We start from the raw sequence: 25558 nt of genomic DNA, 5'->3' as shown, positions 1-25558 counted from the left end.
GCTTGATTTACGTTGAAATATCTGAAGTTCTATGACATACTTCTGTTGCGGAAGGCCGCCAGTGGTGGCCGAGCGGTTCTAGATGCTTCAGTCTAGAACCGCGAGACTGCTACGGTCACAGGTTCGAATCCTGCCACGGGCATGGATGTGTGATGTCCTTACGTTAATTAGGTTTAAGTAGTTCTAAGTTCGAGGGGACTGATGACCTCAGATGTTAAGTCCCATAGTGCTCAGAGCCATTTTTTTGTTGTGGAGGGAGACAACTGAAGGCTCTGGGGTCCATCAGATTTTGGGAGAGCTGAGGCTGGGGTGATGCATTTGATACCTCTCATGTTATGGAAAGTATTCCAGACAGTGATAGCAGAGACAATGAAACTGAAATTGTTGAATACATATTGATAGCATGTTATCCTTGGAAAATACAGTTTACAGCTCCATCGGTTAGAGAATGTGAAAAGTTTGTATGTAAGGGTGTTGCAGGGCAGGTTGTGCTGATAAATAACTGTTAAGAAAAAAAAAATCAATATGTTGCACTGTTTCCAAGTATTTTAACACTGAAGTTAGCCAATTGTAACAATTATTTCTCAACAACTTCCCCTGCAACATCCTAAATAAATAGGAGCTAAGTGAAGTTATTTTGTCTACTCACATAACATAACTGGACAGGAAATGTTGGTAAGGAATACTTTGTAAATAGAAAAACAAGTAGCGCTCATAGGGGGGAGAGGGAAGTTGCCTTTCCTGGAACAACACTACAGCTGCTGTACAGGACGACTACAAATCAGTTTCTCCTCTAGTATTGTAGAACTGTATGCAAAGATTTACATAGATTCTGTCCTTACCCATTCGTTGCACTACTCTTATTAGTAACTCGTATCTGCACTCCATGTAGTTTAACACATTTTGTGCAAAGTTAACACTTCAAGGGGATGTTTGCCCACTAAGTCACCAGTGATACATAAGACACGCCATGGAGAGTCCACATAACTTTGTGAAACACCCTGTACTTGCTTCTTGTGTTGTAGTGGGGTAGATAAGAGTAGGGAGTCACCTGCTCAACTTCCAGTCTGCAGACCTGTGAAAGAGGTAAGTACATGAATGCAATCTGGTGACCTACCTTCCCTCACACTTCTACCACACATATTTTCCCCCCTCCATCCTGTTACACACCAGAACACAATTTGTATCCTAATATGGCTCCACTAAACTTACACGTGGTACACATATTTAATATCTGTTTTTAACACACTTCACTTAAAGATATTATTTTTGAACCAATGCAACAATATTTTTAATAATATGCAATTTTTGCTTCCTCTGCATTGTGGAAACTATTAGTCCTAGAGATAAAAACGAATAGTACTTTTTTTGCAGAAGAAAGTAGTTTAATTTCGTACTGGGAGTTGCAATTTTCAAGTTATTCTAGAAAGAAAGAGAGGGAGGGAGAGAGAGAGAGAGAGAGAGAGAGAGAGAGAGAGAGAGAGAAAGGGCCTTTAAGCATCCCCCCTCAATATGACCACTGTCTACGTTGGATGTGAATGTGCAATAACCACTCACAGATGGCACGTAGCAGCACTAATAGTGGAGGGTACATAACATGTGTTTGAGGGGATATGGAAAACAGTGCAGCTGTTGTTGTTGTTGTTGTTGTTGTTGTTGTAATGCGAAATGGAGCGACTGATCTGACATCCAAAAGGGCACAGTCATTGACTTTTGGGACATGGATGGGAGCATTTCCAAAAGAGGTAAAATTATAAACTGTTCATATGCTGCTGTAATTAAGGTATACCATGCAAGGCAAAATGGTGTTATTCAAAATCAAGGCAACTGTGGTGGATCACAGGTTATAGATGACAGGGCTGAAGAATGGCTATGGAAATGTGCACCACTCGAAAAGACATGCAACTATTGAGCAACTGACCGTCCAGGTGAACAGAACACCCTCTGCTAAACACTATATGGGGGCTTGAAGAAACCTAATATTTCTATCTGAGAATACAGAAGTGCATTAAGTGATGACAGAGTTTGTGGCGTTTTATTTAAAACAGTCAGCAATTTGTAACTTCATAAATAAATATTAACTAACATATAAAAATGAGAAAATAAAACAATTTCATAATGAAAAACATTTACATGCACATAATTATGTCAGGATTCATTCAAAGCAAACTATATGTACATCTGAGTTGCTGCAAAAGATCATTTTTGTCGCCTGTTTCTACTTATCTTTCCTCCTGGGACATCCTGCATAACATAACAAAGTTGCAAAAACTATATCATCAAAACTCAAACACCATGACGACATGAGTAATGTAGAGGAGCAAATGAAAGGTATTTTTTGTCGAAGTAATTACATTTTTGGTTGGTGATTTGGATGATGGAGCTTTCTTGGTAGGACCTGTTGGCCACTGTTTGGAATCACTCGTCACTGTTGCAGCCTCTGCCTTTATCCTTAACTTTGATAGTTCAGAATCCGTTCTTGGCAGGCACTTGCTACATGATATGGCAGGTACCCTAAAATATATATAAAAGTCATTAACAATTATTTATAAAGATAAAGAAAAGAAATCAGAGAACTTTTCTACATTCGAGCACAATAAATAAATCTATAATAATGTGTCGGCTTTTGCATAATATCAACTGTGGTGTTTAAACTTCAATATGCTATTTTTAATGGGCAACACAGTAATCTATGTGTAAATTTAATTACTATTTATTACATTGTGTTTCATAAATGGTCTTCACATCTTTGGTCAATTAAATGCCTATGCGGCAGTGTAGTGGTCTTCAGCCCTAAGACTGGGTTGGTCTGACAGTTCATGCTAAAACTTGTATATAACTACATCATATGGCTCATTCTAGATATATCTACTTAGAACTAAGGTTTCCTATTCTGTTCAATTTATGCTCATGTCTGTTACACACACACACACACACACACACACACACACACACACACACACACACCAGGTAGATAAAACAACCAACTGATGTCTGAAGTAGTATATGTTCTCCAATGATATTATGGTGCGTGACGGGAGCAAGTAGTTCCGATGCCTTGGCTACACAAGGTGGTGACAGCTCAGATAATGGAAGTGGGATCCCTGTGTTGTCAGAGGGCTCAGCCAGATGGGTACATACCAGTCCCATCACATGGGCTTGTTGCATGTGCAGGAGACCTAGCAATGGAGAGAGGGGGGGGGGGGGAGGGAGTCTATGGCAATGAAGGAAGATGGGAAGGAGGAGGGGGAGAGGAACCATGTTGGAGACGCAAATGACTCACACTACAGAATCGATTTAGAAAGGGAGGTCAAATCCCACGGGGGACAAAAAAAAGGGAGATTGGGAACATGAGATGCAAAAGGGAATAGCTGAGTCATCATAAAGGGAAACACTGAGGCTGAAGGGGGGGGGGGGGGGGGGCTGGTGGGGAGTCACAAGGATAGGAAGCACTGGATATGGGGAAGGGATGCATCCCGGGAGAGAAGAAAGGCTAGCTCAGGCCTTATGCACACTACACACATACCCAAAAATTAGCTGTGATCCCCCTGGGAGATATTCCTTTTGGTTATGAATGGATTATAATGAAATTAAAGTTGTGGCCTACACACTGAACTTCTGGACCTTCAGAATCAAGTAATCAGTGGAAATAGGACTACCTGAGGACAAGATCAATCTAGATGGTAGTTTCCAGTTGGATAATGCATGAAATATCATCACTGAGAAACTTTATGGTTGGTGTAACTGACTCATTCATGGGATTTAACCACATGAAGATGATCAGTATGAGCAATTACAGAAGAAGCAGATGTGCTAAAGTAATGCCCGTGGAGCAACCTATGAATATGTCACACAAGAGAGAGTTGTACATCATTACCGAGAATGGGTTGGGGGAAGACTGATGTCTATGTTGGTGATTCACAAAATGCAAGTTAAATTTGGAAGCTATATACTTTCTACAATAATGGGTTACTGAACATGCAGTTGCTTATAACATGAAATCTTGAAGTATGCTTACCACTAAATGGCTACCCAGTCAATTATACAGTCAGAAATGCTACACTTCTGAATTCATTTACCCAGTTTGTCATGCAACTACCTGGATGAAAATAATAAACTGATTAACAGCCAGTTGTTTACAAGGCAGTTACCATTAAAAAACCTCAGAGAATGTGATCAGTTGTGCCTTCTACTCTGTCCACTGCTGTCAAATTGCACTGCTAACTCAGGTGCCAGTTACTAGGCAGATGCAGATAACCCTTATAGCTGGTATAATAACTGTCAAAATTTTAACAGTGTGCTTTATTTCTCACTGCAGCGAGTTTATTTCACACTGCATTGTGACCTATCAGCTGCAAGAGCCTTCTGTCAAGGAATAACATGGCAAAACTTCTCAGACACTGCATCACAGTTTTTTTCCCTATATATAAAGTTTTGATTCTTGTGTTACATTAAATCCTCTTCTGTATTAATCTCCCCAACAAAATTAACCCAACAGAATGTCAAAGATGATCATACAAAAGATTTATATCATGCAGTATGGTCATGCTGAACAGGCAAAAATTAGTTCCTGCAACATTATGCTCTTTTATTAAGATTATAAGAGTGCATGACAGACAGGCATAACCCACTAAATGATGTAAAATGAAGGTACTGATTGTTCAATCACACAAATATTGCTAACTGTGGATCCTCTCTGAATTCTGTTATTGTTTTTTATTGCTTCTTCTAATTGAAATGAAGTATTGTTTCTTGTGTTAAAATAAATCCTTTTTTTAACTGATTTTTTACATCCACAGTTTCAAATACAAGAAAATTAATGGTTGCAGTGTTATTATTGAATGAAATACCACTGTTATGTAGTGCTGTTGATTTTAAAACCATTGTATGGTTAGATGAAACATATGAATCCCAGTCATCATGTTAGAAAACAATGGATAGATGATAGATATATAGACCACATAATTGTACTCACAGATAAGCGAGCAATAATTATCATCTCACATGCAAAAATCCCTCCAGTTTTAAAACAAAAAAATTGGATCTGAGCACTATGGGACTTAACATCTGAGGTCATTAGTCCCCTAGAACTTAGAACTACCTAAACCTAACTAACATAAGGACATCACACACAGCAATGCCCGATGCAGGATTCGAACCGGCTACCGTAGCGGTCACGCAGTTCCAGACTGAAGCGCCTAGAACCGCTTGGGTACCACGGCCGGACAGTTTTAAAACTGGCTATTAACCTACCACGGTAATAAACACAACTAGCATCAACAAATGGAAAAAGGAATTTTCTTACATTGTGAAAAGAAGATTTAAGCCTTAACATCCAGCTGACAATACGAGCACTGAAGATGCAGCACACTCATAGATTGAAAAAGAATGGGAAAGGAAGTCAGCTGTGTTCTTTCACAGTAACCGTTATGGCATTTGCCTCAGTTGCTTTAGAGAAAACACAGAAAGCTTAAATCTGGATGCTCAGATGACATTCAAACCACTTTGCCTCTAACACAAATCTGCAGCATTTTCAGCTGTGCCACCTCATTTGGCATTAAGCATAACGTTCTACAGTACAAGCATTGTGTGTAACAAATAATAAAAGCTATACAGTAGCAGAAATTCAGAAATTGTTAGGTGAAGCCCAGAGAAAAGGGAACAATGCTGAATGCCACACAGAACTCATCTTAAAAAAATCTTGGACATCCAGAATGAAATTTGAATATAATGTAAAAAACAATGGGCATGGCAGGTCATTCCAGTGATTCTTTCACAGACCAAAGCACAAGTTATCGACAGCGTCGAGGAAGGAAGCATTTACGAGCCAAGCAATTTTACCTGTGCTGGTAAAATCATAGTGTTTTTATAAATGTTTGCAGTTTATGTTTGTGGTCCATATTATGAGTGAGCAGCTTCTCCTGCTTTTCTGTTGCAAAGGCATCTTCACCTATACACTGCAAACCACTGTGAGGTGCAGGGCAGAGGGTATGTCCCAATGTACCAGTTATCAGCATTTATTCCTGTTCCATTTACATAGGTAGGATATTGTAATATATTCCTAGAGTCATCACTTAAAGCTGGTTCTTGAAACTTTGTTAACTTCCAGAGTCTTCCAGTTTAGCTCCTTCAGTACCTCTGTGACACTCTCCTACGGATTAAGCAAATCTCTGACCATTCATGTTGCCCTTCGCTGTACACATTCAACATCTCCCATTGGTCACCTTTGGTGCAGGTCCCATAAACTTGAGCAATATTCTAGGATGGGTCACAAGCGATTTGCAAGCAATCTCCTTTGTCAGCTGAATGCACTTCCCCAATCTTCTATCAATAAACTGAAGTCTACCACTTGCTTTACCCACAACTGAGCCTTTTGCGATCATTCCACTTCATATCCCTACAAAGTGTTACACCAAGGTATCTGTGGAGTTGGCCAATTCCAACAGTGATTCACTGACATTGTAGTCACAGCCATGGGTACAAAATTACATGAAAGTAACAGCAAATGGCAGATCAGAATGTGGCAAATTCTCATGGCAAATGCTAATTATAGAAAGTAAAATACTCTAAGTATGATGATACAGGTGCTGAATTAAGCAATATAACTGCATATTTTTAAGGTCACCATCACCTATAGAATGAACATTCAATCAACATGTGTATTAAGGAAATGCCTCGTGAACTCAAATGGAAATCCCTGTAGGGAAGGGGATGTTATTTTCACAAAACACTATGGAGAAAAATTAGAGATCCAGCATCTGTGGCTGCCAACAGAAATATTCCACTGCCATCAATGTACCCTTCGTAAAAGGACTGCAAAGACAAGATAAGAGAAGTTAGGGCTCATACAGAGGCATATATATAGCCGTTTTTCCCTCGCTCCATGTGTGAGTGGAACAGGAAAGGAATGACCAATAGTGGTATAAGGTAACCTCCATTATGCGCATTATAGCGACTTGTAGAATCAAAATGTAGATGTAGATGCAGTACAAAGAATAACAGTCCCATTTCCCAAATCTCACTGGTTTTTCACCTTCCTTTTCTACCAGGAGACGCTGGTTCCAAAAGCTCGCACATTTCCTTAACTTCTATATGTTTTCTCCTGCAACAGCTATGTGCATAGATTTTTCATCATCTCTTATATTATATTTTCAAAAATGGATTATTTTAGTTGGTACAACAATAAGAAAAACACCCTCCCAAGAATAAATATGCAGATTTATGAGCACTTATCGCACTCTACTAATAATGTTTTGGGAACAGATAATCATATGTAAACAGTAATGTAAAACTGTTAAACCTAACCAAGACATAGAGGCAGCAGCAGCAACTCAAAGTAACACTTTCTTTAAAAAAAAAAAAAAAAAAAAAAAAAAAAAAAAAAAAAAAAAAGTAAGTATAAGTTCACTTTGCGTACCTGGATTTTCTGATACTTACTTGCTGCAATTGGTAACTGTCTGCACAATGGCTGATGGGAAGCAAACAAGATGAATAGCAAGTCTCATGCAGGTTGCCAATGATACTGCTCATTCATAATTTCCTTTTCTTCTTAAATGAAATTAGGTCACATTTTATTTAAGCAGGGGCATTTGTCCCACCCTAACCACAACCTCAGAAATTGTAACATATTCAGAAGAAATAACCAAGTATTTAAGACAACCAAGATTATAAATTCCACTGATGCTCATGGTGCTAGTAAGTCCCAACCAACTATAGGCTCAAAAATTGTGATATATGGGACAAATAATTATGACAACCGAGGTTATGAGACTGAGCATTTCTTACTGACTACTATATACTATCACCTAATTGGCTATGACCGACAGTAAATCGATAACAGCAGTTGGCAATGGAAGAGCCAGGTACAGTGTAAGTGCACTTTAATTCTTAATCCTACTTCACTTAAGCTCTAAGATCTCTTGTGTTCCTTCATCTTCTACATTACATTAGTTACAACAATAATACATGTATTTCAAGTAACTTACGGACTACTGTCATCCTTCTGGAAACTATCAACTTTATACAGGTCACAAAGGGCTGTGTCATTCTTCACTTTCTGCACACTGTATATGTGTTCCGAAGTTATAGTTTTGAACTGGTCTTTTAATTTCTGCAAGTTTTCTTCCTGCACAACAGCAACTTTGCACCCACCATCATTTAACAAAACACCACTGATAAGGAAGGTTTTCTTAATCCCTGCAGTCTTTGCCTCTCCACTCTGTGTCGCAAATGCATACAGCAATCTGGAACAGAACAAAACAAAACTGGGTCATTCCACATAAAATCAGCCAAATTTAAAACTGGTCCCCACCTGATATCTCCAATTTTGTTAAAACTTTTACCACAGCAGCAGGTACATCTCAAAAGAAGCCCTGTAAAGCTTTAGCTCAGATATGCTGTACTTTTGGCAGCACAGCCATCAGCTTGCAGGTCACTTTGCCAGTGAGAGGGTATTATCATGAATAAATCATTACTTTTGACAACTCTTTTTATGAATTGACTATTTTAGTGAGAAACCTGCAAATTGACGTTTCTATTCAACTTTTGACCAATGTTTGGGGTCAAATATCTCAAAGTGGTAGCCAATCAATTTTGTTTCCAACTAGTTCTGCTGGGAAGAACAGATTTTTATCTTCTAGGCACCTGACTTTGATCGTTGGTTTTTTTTTTTTTTTTTTTTGCTTAAGGGATGCTACTATCAATTTTTTTTAAAATGGTAATCATATACTGTCATAAATACAAGATACGTAATGTGTAGGTTGGAGATGTTGATGGAGTTCTTGATATTGTTGTGTAGGGCAACAGAACCATCAGAACCAACAGTTGATTTCCCCAACTGTATTCTACAGGTGCTTGATAGACCTATCCACATAAACATGCACAGCAACACCGTTATGACTGACGGAATCACTGATTATGCAAATATTCAAATTTCTGAGAGCTACAGCACCTTTGTAATGAACAACAAATGGCTGTAAAGTGGCCTGGCTATTTTCCCAGTGGAAGGATTGCACAGCACTTTGCACCACAAATGAGCAGTTTTCTGCTAAATACATTAAAGCAAAAATTTCTCCTATTTTTGAATTGCCCATGATCATATCAAAATGTTGGCTTTGTTGCTTTTCAATGCAGAACAATTTATTTTTTACATCCATAAAGACTGGAATTATATAAAAATTCTAGTTTATACAGTCTTAAAAATAAACCGATTCTCATGAATTCAAATACATCAAATAAGCATTTACCCTGACAAAGTTTTTGTTGATGCTGAGCCACAGTCATAACAGCATTTTTTAAAAGAACTGTATTTTTCTTCGGTACAATCAAAGTTTCAGTTTTTATGCCATTATCAAGCACAAAGCTAGAAGTTCTTAGACCATTAATACGCTGTTTCTGGTAAAGTCAGCCCAAATGTAGACTGCACAGAAGAAAAACACAGTAATGAAGAGTGAAATGGTGATGTTATCTATCTAAGCGAAAACAAGCGCCTAGGAGATAAAAATCTGCTGTTTTTAATACAGCTACGTTCTAAAAATCTGACTCATCACAATTTTTAGATATTTGACGCCAAACATTGGTCAAATTTGATGATTAAATTTAAAACACCATGCCTAGATCCAAGTATCTCAATAACTCTACAAACTTGAAAGTTGGTATTAGTCATGTGGCCTTAACATCAACTTTATTAATACAAAAATCAATTAGCAAGACATTTTTCAGGCTGGAGATGTCAATGGCTAAAACTGGGATGGCGTGCACGTGCTAAACTTTCCTACCCCCCCCCCCCCCTTTTTTTTTCAAGCAGCAACTGCAGAAAATGTGCACAGAAGGTTGATTACAAACATAAATTTGCAGGTTTTTCACTGCAATAGTAAATTTATATAGAGTTGTCAAACACAGTGATTTATTCGTGACGCAATATCCTTACTGGAATGTCCTGCAAGCTGATTGCACTGGTGCCAAAATTACAGCACATATTGAGCTAAAACTTTATAGAACTTTCTTTGAAATGTCCCGCACTTAGGGTTTTTTAACAAAATTGGAGACAGACACGGAACGATACAACTTCTTTAAAATTTAAGTAATGGAGAAACAGAAGTAATACACTATTATTTAGACAGACAATTTTGCAAACACTTTTCAACTCATGTGATTTAGTTCAAGCTCTCTGGGATCTCTATCATCACACAAACATAAAATTGACAGTAAATCTCATGTAGGTGTGTTTCTGTGCAACTACGTATCAGCGTCATTTCACGCCAACCGGCCTAGACTTCCCAACTCAGGGATTTTGTTTGCTACGTAAATTCCAACATTTACCAAATGTACTTTCACAAATTTTTAGCTCTTGACATGCAATACTTGAAGTGTCACATTCATTTAAATGAGGGCGCACAAAACATCATGCAGAACATTGTGAATTATTTGTCATTTTTTGACAGGAGATTTTATAGTAGTTTAGTGTGTCTCCCAGTGAAACTTGCTGCATACTAACTGATAAGTGCAGTAACCAATTTAAAAGTTGCAGTATTCATTATTGAATGGTCTGGAAATTTCCTATCACTACCAGAAACACTTTTCATCTTAATGAAATAAAATGGCAACCAGAGTAACACAGAAATTTGTGTCCTCCAGCAATGTTCTGGGATTACAGGAAAAACAGTGAACTGAGACATGCATACTAAACAGAGTCACTACTGTAGCTAAGCGAGAGCAAATACTAAGAACTAGTAATAATAAACTGTAAAATGATGTTCATGGCTTAACATACAGGCAACACAATCATTAAGAGAGGGGGCACAGGCTAGGATATTAGCCATATATTTTTCAAAAGAACCATCCTAATGTTTGCCATTAAGCAACGTAGGGAAACCAGGGAAGCCTAAATCTGGATGACTGGAGAGGAATTTGAACCCAAATCAATGCAGGTTTTAATGACTGTAACCTCAATCTATGGGTATAAACAGCAAGTATTTAGTACAACTGAAAAATAAGTAAGTACAAGCGTAGAGTATCACAGATAGCCTTTAGTGATCATTCATTGTTAATAAAACATAAAGTAGTTTATGTAAGCATCAGCTTTCTCTTAAGACTAACTCATTTACAATACCCAAAGTTTCTGTTTCATGTGAAGATCGACAAATTGAGGTCTGTGTAAGACGAATGAATGTTCCTGAGGATAGCAAAACGTCTATGATCAAGGCTGAAAACATGTTATAAACCATCATCAAACAACATGACTTAACAAATGAGCCGCTCCAAGCCAAGTGGTGTAACTCTCATTGCTCTTGTTTTGAGACATTTAATGGTTTACCATGACTGCGATGCAAAATTTAAGATTACCTCTGATCACTTTTTTATCATATACGTCATTAGAATCGATTTTCCTAACTTAAATTACCTATTACAATAAACCTGACCCAATTATAGACCTAATATAAGGGCCCAAATGAAGTTACACCACTTGTGGCAAACAGGTAAAGTACTTAATTTACTATGAAAATATACATGGCAAACAATAATGCTGTATTTACATAATTTTTCATAACATCTGTTACTCATTACCAATAAAATGATTTCCTATCAGTGGCCAAATGTTTTCAGCATTGTGAAAAGAAAGAAGACTCACAGTAGTAGTGATTAACACGTGGAATAACGGGCAGCAAAAGTTCTTCCATGTCCTTGTTATTCTTCTCCTCCACAACAGGCTGTGTACAAGTTTCCCTTAAGTATATTAGACAGAGAAATAGTGATTCTTTTTTATATATCATCTTCAAGTCCAACTTGCAAATCCTATGTCAGTAGAAACAATTTCCTCGAAAAATTGTGAATGGGTCACTCTTTTGTTACTGAATCCACTGCTTCTTTAGCCATGACACTCATGTTTTTCATGTCGAGTCTTTCTCTTACTGACCGACTTCAGCAATCTTACCACAGACAAGAAGTAATGGTTTGCTGTTACAGTGACATGAAAGGGTTTTTTTCCCCTTGACTTCACAAAAAAATAGGGTACCAATCAGTGGGACAAAATATCTGTTGCGTCTTTTGCAGTTTCATATTGAGGTAAATTCATCATCACTGATGAAATAGGAAGGGCTACTTTCCATGAACATTTGTTCTACTATTTCAATGCTATTCTATACATTTAAAACTAGTTTCATGAATATTTTCCAATTCATGTTTTGTTCTGTGCAAATATCACTGTACATTACAAGTTTTGAGGACTTCGTTTGTTTTTGTTTCAATGTGTATGGCCCAACAAGCACCATTTCCTTGGGATCATTTCATTCTACCATCAGAAATCTTGAATAACAATCTAGGATTCCTTTATATCTGTAACATCTAACTTCTTGTGCTTTACATTGGAAAAAGTATCAAATATGAGGCACTATTACTTTTGACTTTAAGTGATAATAAGAAAATAGAACATACTGACAAGAAATGGATGGCCCTGAATGTGCTAGAAAAAATTCATCTCTGGATCAATTATCATCCCAAATAATTTGTTCCCCAACACTGTCTTCATCACTGTAACTCATGGTGAATCACAATAAACACATTTCAAACAATGAAAGTGAAATCCTACTGCTGAAACAGACTAGATCGAACATCCAGTCAGAGCAATAAAACTCAAAACAGCAGCAAGCACAGAGGTGCAACTCAACTACACCACTCGACTGGCAACTGATAGTTGTCACTACTTACAGCAGAAACTTGTTGCGGTTGTTTTGTGAGTTATTAACAAGACCATCTGCATTGTTAACATAAGGCCATTTGCTGAACAAGATCAAGAGGAGTGATACTATTCCTGATTTACAAAGCTTAAATGTCCTTCGATAAAAGTGTTGTGGTTATCTACTTTAACACAATTAATAGCCTGTTTGATTACACATATTTATTACCTTATAATTATGTCATTTCTTATAATGAAAAAACAATATCACTACATAATTATTTTTGACACGTCACTATTAAATGATGACCAGTTGTAGCTATCTTCTGAAAACATAACACATGGTCAGTGTATGGTGAAAACTAGTCATAATTAGAAGCATGTTATAGTAATTACATAAAATAAATAGAAAAATGGACAGTAAATGAGATTTATGATTCCAGCAAGTATGATCAGAAAGCACAGTAAACAATCTAAAAAACTGTCTGTTTTGGAGTCACTACGCTCAGGCACTGGTATTGACTGACTCATTACATAAGTGGAAATTATTTGCCATTAACTCAAACTCACTAAACAGTGCACAAATCTGAATGTGTACTAAACTATACTGTAAAAAACATGCAAAAAAGTGTGTTAAGAAACTCATAACTTAAACGCAATTTTTTTTTTTTTTTTTTTTTTTTTTTTCCTTGAGGGGCTTAATTACAATTTTGAATTTAGAACACTGACCCTATATCTCAGCCTTCATTGAGGCATTTATTAACAATATCCTTTTTTTAAAAGTGAGAATTGCATTATTTGTAGTACATACAAATAAAAATTGCTGAACTGTCACACAAAAATGTGCAAGCAGCGTTCCATGTTAGTTTTCAGTAAACTATTTCGCATCATAATCGTAATCAGTGTCAGTATAGCACACTTACTGCTTCGCCGTGTTCACATGCACACCCAAAGTTTTACTAAGCCATTTGTAGGTAACCTGAAAAATAGGGTTGTTGATAAACAATTCTGTACGTCTCGCCATAACATAAAATTCATACAATACAGTGACATAATTCGAAACATTTGGATGAAAAATTAGACGATCATCTTAACTTACCACTTTATTTTCATCGAGAACAAATTCTTCAATATTCTGTATATATAAATTTTCCGTTTCTTCGTCCAACATTTTGGCGGTTTTCACAATCGCATGCCAAAGCACCAACAACAACATACATCTCTGACGAATGCATTGATTCTTTGCGTATTACCTACGTCACTTGCATTTGACAGTTCATGCTCAATTCCACAGGCATTGAAAACTTGCACATGGATAAAGTCTCCTGTCTCAGATCAGTCAGATCAAAATGAAACAAGGATGTGCCAACCAGACATACGTCTTAATTTTGTCGGAACGCACCGTAACGACGTTCCGGCACCTTCTAGGAATTTTTTCTTGAACAGACCGGAAAAGGCCGGCATCGGGGATTCAAAATAGAACGTGGGTATCAAGTCGCATTGTAACTACATATAATTTGCCGCTGCACCGGCAGCTGTGAACGTGCCAATCGGTAACCAACGTGACACTCCTATTGTTTACATTCATACTTGTTGTTTTCTTGTTTTGATTACAAGAAATTATCTTTTAAAAATTTGAACAGTATTTCGTAAAAAAGTGATTTCTCACTGTAAGTTTTATCGCAATTTTTCAGAAATCGAAACTTGAGATTTTTGTGCTTGGGATGGGGGAGGGGAATTGTATAGTTGAAGGAGTGCGATATGGCACCAAAATTTTTTGAAATTATGCACTGGAGTCAGAAGGAAGAATCTAGGTTCAGTCTGCACATGATATTACTTACGAGCCATCTGCCAGCCATTGCTGAAATAATTAATGAGCTGAAAGTTCATTTAAGTTCAGTTTTCGAAGTATAGGCACACTTCGAATGTGTAGCCACTACATAGCTCCATTCTATTAATGACAGACTCGTTCCTATTCTTAATGTTCAACTTTATTCTCAAGCATTGAGCCAGACATTAACATGGAACATCTAAGAAAAAAAAAGCAAAGAGTAAATGATCATGTACACACTAGATTCTCTGCCGCTGCCCCTGTACTGTGCACACGCAACTATTCGTCTGCGTGCTCCCACAAATGTTATAACAGTGGAAATACATTTATAGACAAATTATGAAAGTATGCTGAGCTACAGGATGTCGCAGTACCGGTACTATGAAAATAGATGTTTTTAATGTTCTGGCACATATCGGAGATCGTACAGTTCCCTTTCAGTATCGAAAGTTCAGACGTTTACCTACATGAAACGGCCTTTTTTGCTTCACTGACACTCTGTCTCCCTGAATTATTGCCTAGGATAGGATTTCGTACAAAAGTATTTTAACATCAGAGTTCCCCAGATCTACTAATATTATTTCAGAAATATTGGCTATCCATAAAAGATATTCTGTGACATAAAATAGTCACAGTTATTAATAAGCAATGGTAGCTGACTTTATATTTTAGTTTCATATATCAGTATCCTATGGACGAGTTCTAGGGCAATGGAATGTTTGATGAAGCGGTAGGGGGGGATGTGATCTTCAAAAGCTGTTCGCGAACTCCTGTCCCTCAGAGCTTCGATAGGTCTATTGGGCGTAGAAGTGGGTGTTGGCTGATGCTTTGATTTTAGTTGGCTGAGCGTTGAGTCCCAAGCTTCGCTAATGATGGAGTCACTGTCTCTATTGGTCAGTTCATTGGCCACTCGTATTTCAAAGGCCGCCTTCAGAACATAGTCCCAAAACGACGAGGTCTGTCTCAACACTTCCGTTTCTTCGTACTTCATTCAATTCTTTGTAGCCCAGAATGTTTTGCACCCACAAATTAAGTTTGGTGTGTCTTTTATGTTCCTTCCATCTCTCTTTAATTGTCGGTACAGTCGGCACGATGTATCTCTTACTGAATTACATGGCCTAGAGTAAACACCTGCTCGTGGAGCCCCAAGTCGGCTTTCATTATACCTAATAGTGCTCGTACTCTCGAAGGGGGACGGAAAATGCATTTAATGTTACTTTGAGCCAGGATTCCGTCGATTTTGTTCTATACTTCGCCAGCATACGGCAGATACACCATTATCTTATCATCCTCGTCGTGTTGTTTTTGCTGAGCCGGTACCTTATGCTTGAAAACAGGTCGTATTTATCAGTGGTCTTATTCGTTCTTTTTGAATACATGTTGAAGGTTGTTGAGCTCCCTTGGTGGGCTTTCTTAGTCTGATAATGTATGGTTCCTGTGTACTACTTTACATATAATAGCCTCTGACTGTGGAGAATGGTGACAGTGTGGAAATACTGATTAATTTGAGTGGCTTTGCTGTATACACTAGTCTTTTTCACAGTTGACTAACAAGAAACCCTTTGAGTGCGACCTTGGAAGTTAAATCTTTAGCATGGCTCATTTGAAAGTGTTGCGTTAACAATTATGGCAGGACTAAAATTAGCTGCTAATGACTCTCCATGTGCATCTGGAGGGCGACAGAAATCGAGTGCTCGGGTGATGCCGAGATCAACCTTTTATTGGATGTGAGTATTACACTTCACAAAATGGACATCGTTGACATCAATAAATGTTCAAAACAAACCATTAACTTTAGTCATGAACACAGAATAAAAAATGGCGCCCAACAGTGATCAGGAAAGTTTACACCATCAAGATCAAAGGCGAACTCCTTGGGAGTTACAAGCTGTGCAGGATGTTTAGCTAGGTATCCACTCTTAAAGAATGCATATCGAATCACATTGGTGTAATGGGGCGATGAGAACTCATGTAATGTGATGGCATTCAGCAGAACAGTCTGTTGTAGAGCTTATCATGAACCTGCATGTCGTTCAAGGCATAGCTGCAGGTAGTGTGATAATATGATTTATAGGCAAGGAAAAAACAAATATCCAGAAGCTGAACTGAAATGTCACACTTTTTCATGAGGGATAGTTTGCTCTAAAAGAATATGATCATTATACACAGACCACTTTTGCTTGGCGTGATGTAAATATTCCCTACTGCCCTTGCAAGATCATGCACATGAGAAAGAATCGTAGGGAGCTGAGCACCTCCAACTACTAACAGCACAATAAACAACTTTCCAGCCAATTTACCATCCACATTAATAGTTGTCATAATTGTGTACGAACGCATTGAGGCATTGATGTTGGTTGGTACTCTCTTGGTACCTCTATGTTCCAGGCTTATCCATTTCCTCTTCAAATCCTGATTGGTCGGAACTGGAAACAAATTCCTTACTGAACTAAGGGGTATGCTTGTTTATCTCACTACAAATTATCGGGCCGATTCCGCAGTTTGCTGTACATCATCACCCTTGACATGTTGTCTAAAATTTCGTTATCTTATGTCTTCCAGTTCTGTAACTATGTTTGAAGTTATGTAACCATACACTGCTTCCCTTCAAATCACTGTAATCTATGTCACACGCAATTTGATGAGCGTAGCTTAGTAAGTCACAATCATGCACATCCTGTAAACTGTATCGAGAATCCTTGAAGCAAGCAAACACCTGTTTTTGGAACAAATATGCCTTTTCCTCTCTTGAATGTCTGGTCATATGGTCATGTTGCTGGGGAGTCATTCGAAATCTGTTAATAATTGTCTTTTTTTTACTATCTACATCTACATCTAATGCTACAAACCACCATGAGGTGCATGGCAGGTATCCCATTGTACCACTTATTACGGTTTCTTCCCGTTCCACTCACACATCGAGCATGGGAAGAATGATTGTCTGAATGCCTCTGTGCATGCAGTAATTATTCTAATCTTTTCCTCCCCTGTGTGATTGGTACATAGGGTGTTGTAGTATATCCACTGAGTAATCACTTAAAGCTGCTTCTTGAAACTTTGTTAATAGACTTTCTCAGAATAGTTTACATCTGTCTTCTAGAATCTGTCATTTCAGTTCCTTCAGTATTTCTGTGACACTCTCCCATGAATTAAACAAACCTGTGAATATATGTGCTATCCTTCTCTATATCCATTCCATATCCCCTGTTAGTCCTTTATAGAATGGGTCCCACAACACCTGAGCAATATTCTAGGATGGGTCACACAAGTGATTTGTAAGCAATCTCTTTTGTAGACTGATTGCACTTCCCCAGTATTCTACCAATAAAGGCAAGTCTATCACCTGCTTTACCCATGACTGAACCTATGTTATCATTCCATTTCATATCCCTACAAAGTGTTACATCCTGCTTTTTGTATGAATTGGCCGATTTCAACAGTGGCTCATTGATATTATAGTCACAGGATACTGCGTATTTTCGTTTTGTGAACTGCAAAACTTTACACTTCTGAACATGTAAAGCAAGCTGCCAATCTCTATGCCATCTTGAAATCTTATCAAGATGTGACTGAATATTTATGCAGATTTTCTCATATAGTACTTTGTTATAGAGAACTTCATCATCTTCAAAAATCCCGATTTTACTGATAATATTGGCTACAAGGTCATTAATATACAACATTAACAGTAAGGGTCCCAAACTCGCTTCCTTGGAGCACACCCAAAGTTACTCCCACATCTGGCGATGACTCTCTATCCAAGATAACATGCTGTGTCCTCCCTACCAAAAAGTCCTCAAACCAGTCACAAATTCTCACTTGACACCTCACATGATCGTACTTTTGACAATAAGCGTAGGTGCAGTACTGAGTCAAATGCTTTTCAGAAATCAAGAAACATCGCATCCACCTGGCTGCCTTAATCCAAAGCTTCCAGCAAGTCATATGAGAAAAGTGCAAGTTGTGTTTCACATGATCGACGTTTTCGTAAACCATGCTGGTTGCCTTTGAGGTCATTCTGTTCAAGATAACCCATTATCTTTGAGGTCAGAATATGTTATAAGATTCTATGAGAAATCGATGCCAAGGATACTGGATGATAGTTTTGTGGATCGCTTCTACTACCTTGTTGTAGATAGGTGTGACCTGTGAATTTTTGCAAGAACTGGGCCCGGTTTTTTTTTGTTTTGTTTTGAGGGATCTATCATAGATTTATACTTAGAAGGGGCTGACTCGGCCGCATATTCAGTGTAAAATCTGACGGCGATTGCATTGGGGCTTAGAACTTTGTTAAATTTTAACGATTTCAGCTATTCCTCAAAAGCACTGACACTAATAATTATGTCATTCATCTTTTCAGTGGTATGAGGATTAAACTGGAGCAATTCTCCTGGGTTTTCCTTTGTAAAGGAACATTTGAAAACCGAGTTAAGCATTTCAGGTTTTGTTTTGTTACCCTCAATTTCAGTCCCTGTCTCTTATGCTGTGGATGATCTTCCATGTATGTTATTATGTTTGGTACTCGTTCCTTGGATAACAATTGTCCGTTACTATGATTCAATGGAGACAGGATTTGTGGCTCTCTGTGCATAAGAATGATGACCTACATGGCTCAATAACTGTTTCAATATCACTTTCACTTGTTAAGCATATATAGTCATCATTGTAATCCTCATGTACGTTGTCTGCACAGTCAAGCCTATACAACATTACACACTCCGCTGACTCATCTTGCAGAAACGCTAAGATTTCATCTGCCACTTCTTTCTCACTCTGCGAAATTCCTTTGTGTCCTTCCTCATGAAATATCAACTTTGAAAACTGTTGTTTCAGATTTAATGCAATGTATGCCTTGTTTATTGTTGCCATTGCTCTACTAGCTCTGCTAGCTACTAGCTCTGTAGCACTGTTGTAGTTACCCTTCAACAAAGCAGTTCAACTACGCTCAATAGCCTCATGCTGTGCTCAGCATTGGATACTTCGAGTTCTGCCTCCTGTTGCCACTTGCAGCCAATATTGTTGTTGCATGGTAGACAATATATGGGGCATTGAAGGCTGTAAACATCATTGGCCTTTTGCGATCTCGCACTCAAGGGGTTCCTTGTAAGACATCCAAAAAGTGGAATTCGCCTTTCTAACCTACCTCCATGGTGAATTTGACAGAGTTGCAGAGAGTTCAGATGTTGGGCGAACTACTAACATTTTTCATTTCCATGTGGCCACACCACATCAACGTATTTGAAAAAGTATGTAGGCTTCAGTGGAGCTATTTCCAGAGCTATATCTTCGAAATCCTCCATGAATAATTTTGCTATAAATGGTGACAGGTGACAGAGGGCATCGAACGCTGAAGCCATCCTTTTGTTGATAATAGGTGCCACTGAATAGAAACAATGTTGATATGAGGAAAAATTCGAAGTGATTAGTAATTTTTATGTTGAGTGTCTCCCTGATCAATTTGAGGAAATCAGCAAGTGAAACTCTGGTGAAGAGAGAGGCAACATAACATCTGAAAGCTTTCAAATTTGAACGAGAGAACAGACATGCAGAAGTTTTAAACTTCTCTTTGTCTTTCTCGTATGAATGGCGATTCAATAATTTGAATACAACTTTTAAGTTCCTTCTCTGTGCCAGATGCAACACTTTAAACAAGCAGGGTTTATCTACACCTACATGACTACTCTGCAGTTTACAGTTAAGTGCCTGGCAGAAGGTTCATGGAACCACCTTCAAAGCCATTTCTCTGTCACGCCGTTCATTAACAGTGGATGGGAAAATGAATGTTGAAATCTTTCTATGGGAGCTCTGATGACTCTTATTACAGTGATCATTTCTACCTACGTAGGTGGGCATGAACAAAATATTTTCGAATCTTGAGGACAAATTTGATGATTAAATTTCATGAATATATCCTGCCACAATGAAAAATATCTTTGTTTTAATGATTGCTACCCCTTACTCGTTTAACATATCTATGAGACTCCCTCCATTGTTTTGTGGTAATACAACATGAGCTGCCCTGCTTTGAACCCATAAATGCTATCTGATTCGCATCTCACTGCACAGCAATATTCCAGAAGAGCATGGACAAGTGTAGTGTGGGCAGTCTCTTTAGTATACTTGTTGCATCTCATAAGCCTTCCGCCAAAAAATCACTTTCTTTGGTTGTCTTTCCCTATAGCATTATAGTATACACGATTTTTCCAACTTATGTTACTCATCATTGCAAACCCTAAGTATTTAATTAAATTAAAAGCCTTTAGATTCAATGGATTCCTTTTAGTACTCATGTGAATGACCTCATACTTTTCATTATTAACGCTTTTAATTGCCGCTTTTCACACCATACAGGTATTTTATCTATATCATTTTTCAGTTCGTTTTGATGTTCTGATGACTTTACTGTATGGTAAATGACAGAATCACCTGCAAACAGTCTAATAGGGCTACTCAAATTGTCTCCTAAATCAGTTATATATATTGCCTACAGCAGATGACTTGTAACACTACCTTGAGGAACATCAGATGTTTCTTCTGCTTGACTTGTTGACTCTCCACCAGTTACTATTAATTGTGACGTTTCTGACAGGAAACCACAAATACAGTCACACAACTGAGATGGTACTAAATAGGCCTGCAATTTGATCAGAAATCGCTTGTGAAGAGTGGTGTCAAAACCCTTCTGGAAATCTAGAAGTATGGAATCAGTCTGAGATCCCCTGATGATAACTTTCATTCCTTCACGTGAAGAAATAGTTAACTGTATCACAAGAACGATATTTTCTTAACCTGCGCTAACTATTTCTCAATAAATTGTATTCTTCGAGATAATTCATTATGTTCTATAACCAAATGTGTTCCAGAATCCTGATACAGATCGATTATAGTGATATTAGTATGCATTTCTGTAGATTAGCCCTGTCTCCTTTCGGGAGTATTAGTGTGATGTATGCAGTTTCCTTATCTTCAAACATGAATCCACTTTCAAAGCAAGAATTTTTGAGAAGTTTCTGCAAGTGGAGTGCATCAGCAAAAACAAAAAAAGTCTTTGTGGACCAGTGAGATTTCTGACGGAGACATTGTTAGTAAAAATACACAGCCCTCCCACAGTGCACAATTTCAAGCACCCAAACCTGGAATTACAGAAATATTTTTTGACCATGCTCTTTAACTACAACTGATTACTCAAAATGGTATTTCCATTTTCTTTCTTGATCAGAGTTATGGTCTTGATCAGCAGCTATTGGACCCGAGTTTCATCACTTTATTATAAGGCCAAATATCCTTTCCCCATCTCACAAAACATTTTTGGAAATACAGATTTGTTTTTTTTTAATAAGAGCTACCATCTTTTGGACATCTTTGATATTTTTCCTAAATGTTTCATAAGGAACAGTCCATTGTGAAGTATGCTGAGAAAACAAACACAGGCTCATTTCCCAACTGTCTTCGGATCTGGAAGTAGGAAATGCCTTTCGTTAAGAAAATTTTAGTAAGCTGTAAGACCAATATTTCTAAAAAAAATTCTGAAGCTAAAATGTCTTTTCTTGAAGAAATCCCACTTATGTTTTAAGCAGAAACTGAACCTGCCCTATAATGACAATTGTTGATAAAATTCGGCTCCTTTTCGTTCAATGTCTTTGCATCATTTCAGAAAACTTAAGTTGAGACTAAAGAGAGGGTTTTTCTGCTTCAACAATTTTTGTTCTTCTGTTCAGCTGTCATCATGGTAATTTCTTCCTCTAAAAGATTTTTTCTTTACTGTAGACTGTGAAGTATTCTTTTGAAATGTGGTGCAACCTTATAGCATTTTCTATAATGAATAAATGTTCTGCACTTCAAGCTATGCTAACAGCTTGCTGTATCCTTTCTGTGAGAGTTTCTGAGCACTCAATGTACATTTCTATTTCTCATGTCTTTTGCTTCTAAATTTTGTTCTGTTAACTTCTGCTACACACTGAAATGTAACAGGGGTAAGTGAATTTTCTTTGGTGAAAGAAGTGATATCTTTTGACAAACTTTCCAATAAATCATTGAAACTATATGGTTCTAGAGACCTGTTCAAGTCTCAAGTGTTTGTAATATGTACATATGCAGATGAAGCAACGAATGAAACTTGATACAAAGACCATAATGGAATCTTAATCTCCTGCTCACTAAGCAGATGCCCTAACCACTATGTCACCCTAGCACAACGACTTTGCAGTGATGCATGGAGTACCCTAGCATGCCTCCCTCCTCAGTTCAAATTTCCATTCACACTTCAGTCCACTCGGTATCTCCCTAAAGGAAATGTTTATATTCGTAATATATGATATTACTGGTCATGCAGAAGCAATTATTTGAGTTTTCATGATTCACATTTAACAGATGCAAATTTTGGGGGATTTGTTTTTGCATAATACATAAGTGAAATATTTTTCAATTAAAGTTTCATCTCATCATTTATTTGAAAAACAAGGAGTTATTAAAAACAAAAAGAAAACTTTATTTAATCGTTTCACATCATACTTCTCTATTACACAACCTGTTAAATATGGAATGTGTAATACTCAAGTTTCTGAAATTATGAAGGTTTTATCTGAAGCACTACAGGGTAAACTTTATAACTTAGTACTTAGTTTACCACTTTTCTAATTATAGCTCCACTTAAAACATTTTATTTACAGAAACATAATTAAAATTGAATAGCAGTTTAAAAGTTTCCATAGTCTTTTGGAAATTTATTATTCTGTTGGGTTAGGTTGTTTGGAGGAAGAGACCAAATAGCGAGGTCTTCGTTTCATCAGATTAGGAAGGGATGGGGAAGGAAATCAGCCATGCTCTTTCATAGGAACCATCCCAGCATTTGCCTGGAGCAGTTTAAGGAAATCGCAGAAAACCTAAATCAGAATGGCTGGACAAGGGATTGAACCGTCATCCTCCCGAATGCAAGTCCAGTGTGCTAACCACTCCGCCACCTTGTTCGGTATATTGTTCTGTTAAAATTCATGTCTTTTTTATGAAATTATTAAAATTAGGATATTCAGGAAAATCCTGGTGTCAAAGAGTAATCTACAAACTGAAGCGAATAACCCCAAAAGTTAGTTCAGTTCAGTTTTTGTTATGATGTCTGTTCATGTGGTCAGTCTGTCTTTTCTATATGATGTCATTTAGATACTGTTATCTGAAAATTAGTTTTGTAAATAACATGAAAGATTATGAGGTCAAATATAGAAGAAAATAAATGACAAAAGTAAATGCACAAAGAAATATTTCATTCCAAGTATATAAATCTGACCCATCTTTGCCAACAAAGCCACTCATCAGCTGTAGATTGCATGTAAAGCTAAGTAAACTTATTTCATATATGCAAATATTCTTTCCCAGTGGGATTTGTAAACTGCCACATCAGTATATTGATTATCAGAGATGCAATTATACTGATGGAGGTTAATGTAATTTATGAAATGAACACTGCAAGATATAGTTGCCATCTGAGTTCATAACAAGTCTGTTGCATGTTTGAGATTCAGTATTTCAAAAGTATTGCTTATCTGGGTAGGAAATTTACGTCATCTAGATGTTTTTAGAGTAGAAATTACATTTTTTTTAGATTTATAGTTTTTGAGGTAGTCATGTTGCCAGTCACTTAAAGGTACTGTGAAGCAACTTCCTCAAAAATGCTCAGAACAAATTGTCATATTTTCAATACCAATATTTTCATTTTGACACGAAGTGTGAAATGTTTTTTTACCCAACTTTTCATCTCATGAGAATTCATAGCATTCGCTGATGCACCTTTCATCTTCTTGTTCATATTTGTGTAACCACAGAAAATGCAATTTGACTTTTAAATAAAGATTAAAGAAATTTAGGCAAGTGACTGGAATTTGCACTGACATCCAAGCTGAAGCCCCATTGGCACATGCAACTAAAGTGGCATAATGGTTCATGGCACACTGCAGCACCACTATCAGCTGTCATCGACACAGGACACCAAAAATTCTATGTAGTGGCACAAGTTTCAATTTGGCAACATCTGAGATGATTCAGATGAGAATTAATGCTATACAAGTAACATTAGAGCTGCATTAAATACAAGGAAAGGAAAACTGGTCCGTTGGATTGGAAAATTGTTTTCTAGCAGGAAAATTGGACCCAACAAACACGTTTATAAAAGAAGTAAAAACTGAGAACAAACATTCTGCTGGCTTGTAAATATGACCTGCAGACAAACTGGTCACCTGATATATTCGAATTTTATTGTATCCATTATCAGAAACATTTAAAATACTTCTTATTTTCAGTATAATGACTGTTGCATCACACTTGGGTGCTAATTCCCCACATACGGTCCACATTTCTGTTGTGCATGGTCTCTAAAATCAAGATGGACATATGAGTCTTATTTTTGGTTCCATAATTTATTTCCTTGATTTGTTGTTGTTGTGCCTTAAATCTAATGAGTGGTTTGATGCAGCTCTTCATGTTTTTCTGTCCCATGCTAGCCTCTTCATTACTGCATAATTGCTACGAGCTACATCTATTTGAACCTGCTGCTGTAGGCAAGCCTTTTCCTCTCTCTACAATTTTTACCCCCACCCCCTTCGCATACTTCCCTCCATCGCTGAACTAATTCTTGATTCTTCAGGGTGTGTCATATCAAGCTTTCATGTACTAGACTGGGAGATGAGTGTAGCAGATACTGAATGACTATTTTTTCCTGAATTACCACTTTATTGAAATGCAGTGGAACGATGGGTGCATGGCATCTAGAGATACCTATGCAACATATTAATTATCTGTTCCCAAAATTTACGAACAACTGACTGAATAGTTTATGAAGTTCAGTACATAGCTGAACCAGTTTAAACAATTAATCCAACTCTTGGATCGACATATGTTTAAACTAAGTTTATTCCGCTAAACATGAAACAGAGCGATTATTTGAAACCAGGATGGGACAAGCAGACATGTGATAAAACATCAATGAACAGTGCCACTGGATATTGCTGTCCATTTAATAACATAGCATCATTAATTTATCGAAATTCAAACAAAGTTCTATAAAT

General features: G+C 37.4%; 1 protein-coding gene across 1 annotated transcript in view; it reads right to left on the bottom strand.

Annotated features, from left to right (window-relative positions):
* LOC126336959 (DNA polymerase delta subunit 3) overlaps window positions 1-14691 on the bottom strand; it is a 52829-nt gene extending 38138 nt beyond the window's left edge. The window contains exons 1-4 of the mRNA XM_050001159.1: window positions 13773-14691; window positions 13597-13652; window positions 7986-8243; window positions 2355-2514 (exon numbers count right to left, since the gene is read on the bottom strand). Coding sequence (XP_049857116.1) covers window positions 2355-2514; window positions 7986-8243; window positions 13597-13652; window positions 13773-13889 — 591 coding nt within the window. The 5' untranslated portion in view covers window positions 13890-14691. The remainder of the gene's footprint in view (window positions 1-2354; window positions 2515-7985; window positions 8244-13596; window positions 13653-13772) is intronic.
* Between the last annotated feature and the right edge of the window lie 10867 nt (window positions 14692-25558).

This window comes from Schistocerca gregaria, chromosome 2 (genome assembly GCF_023897955.1).
Source record: "Schistocerca gregaria isolate iqSchGreg1 chromosome 2, iqSchGreg1.2, whole genome shotgun sequence".
Taxonomy (NCBI): Eukaryota; Metazoa; Arthropoda; class Insecta; order Orthoptera; family Acrididae; genus Schistocerca; species Schistocerca gregaria.
The sequence above is the reverse complement of the archived record's forward strand: the minus strand, read 5'-3'. Positions and strand labels throughout refer to the sequence as shown.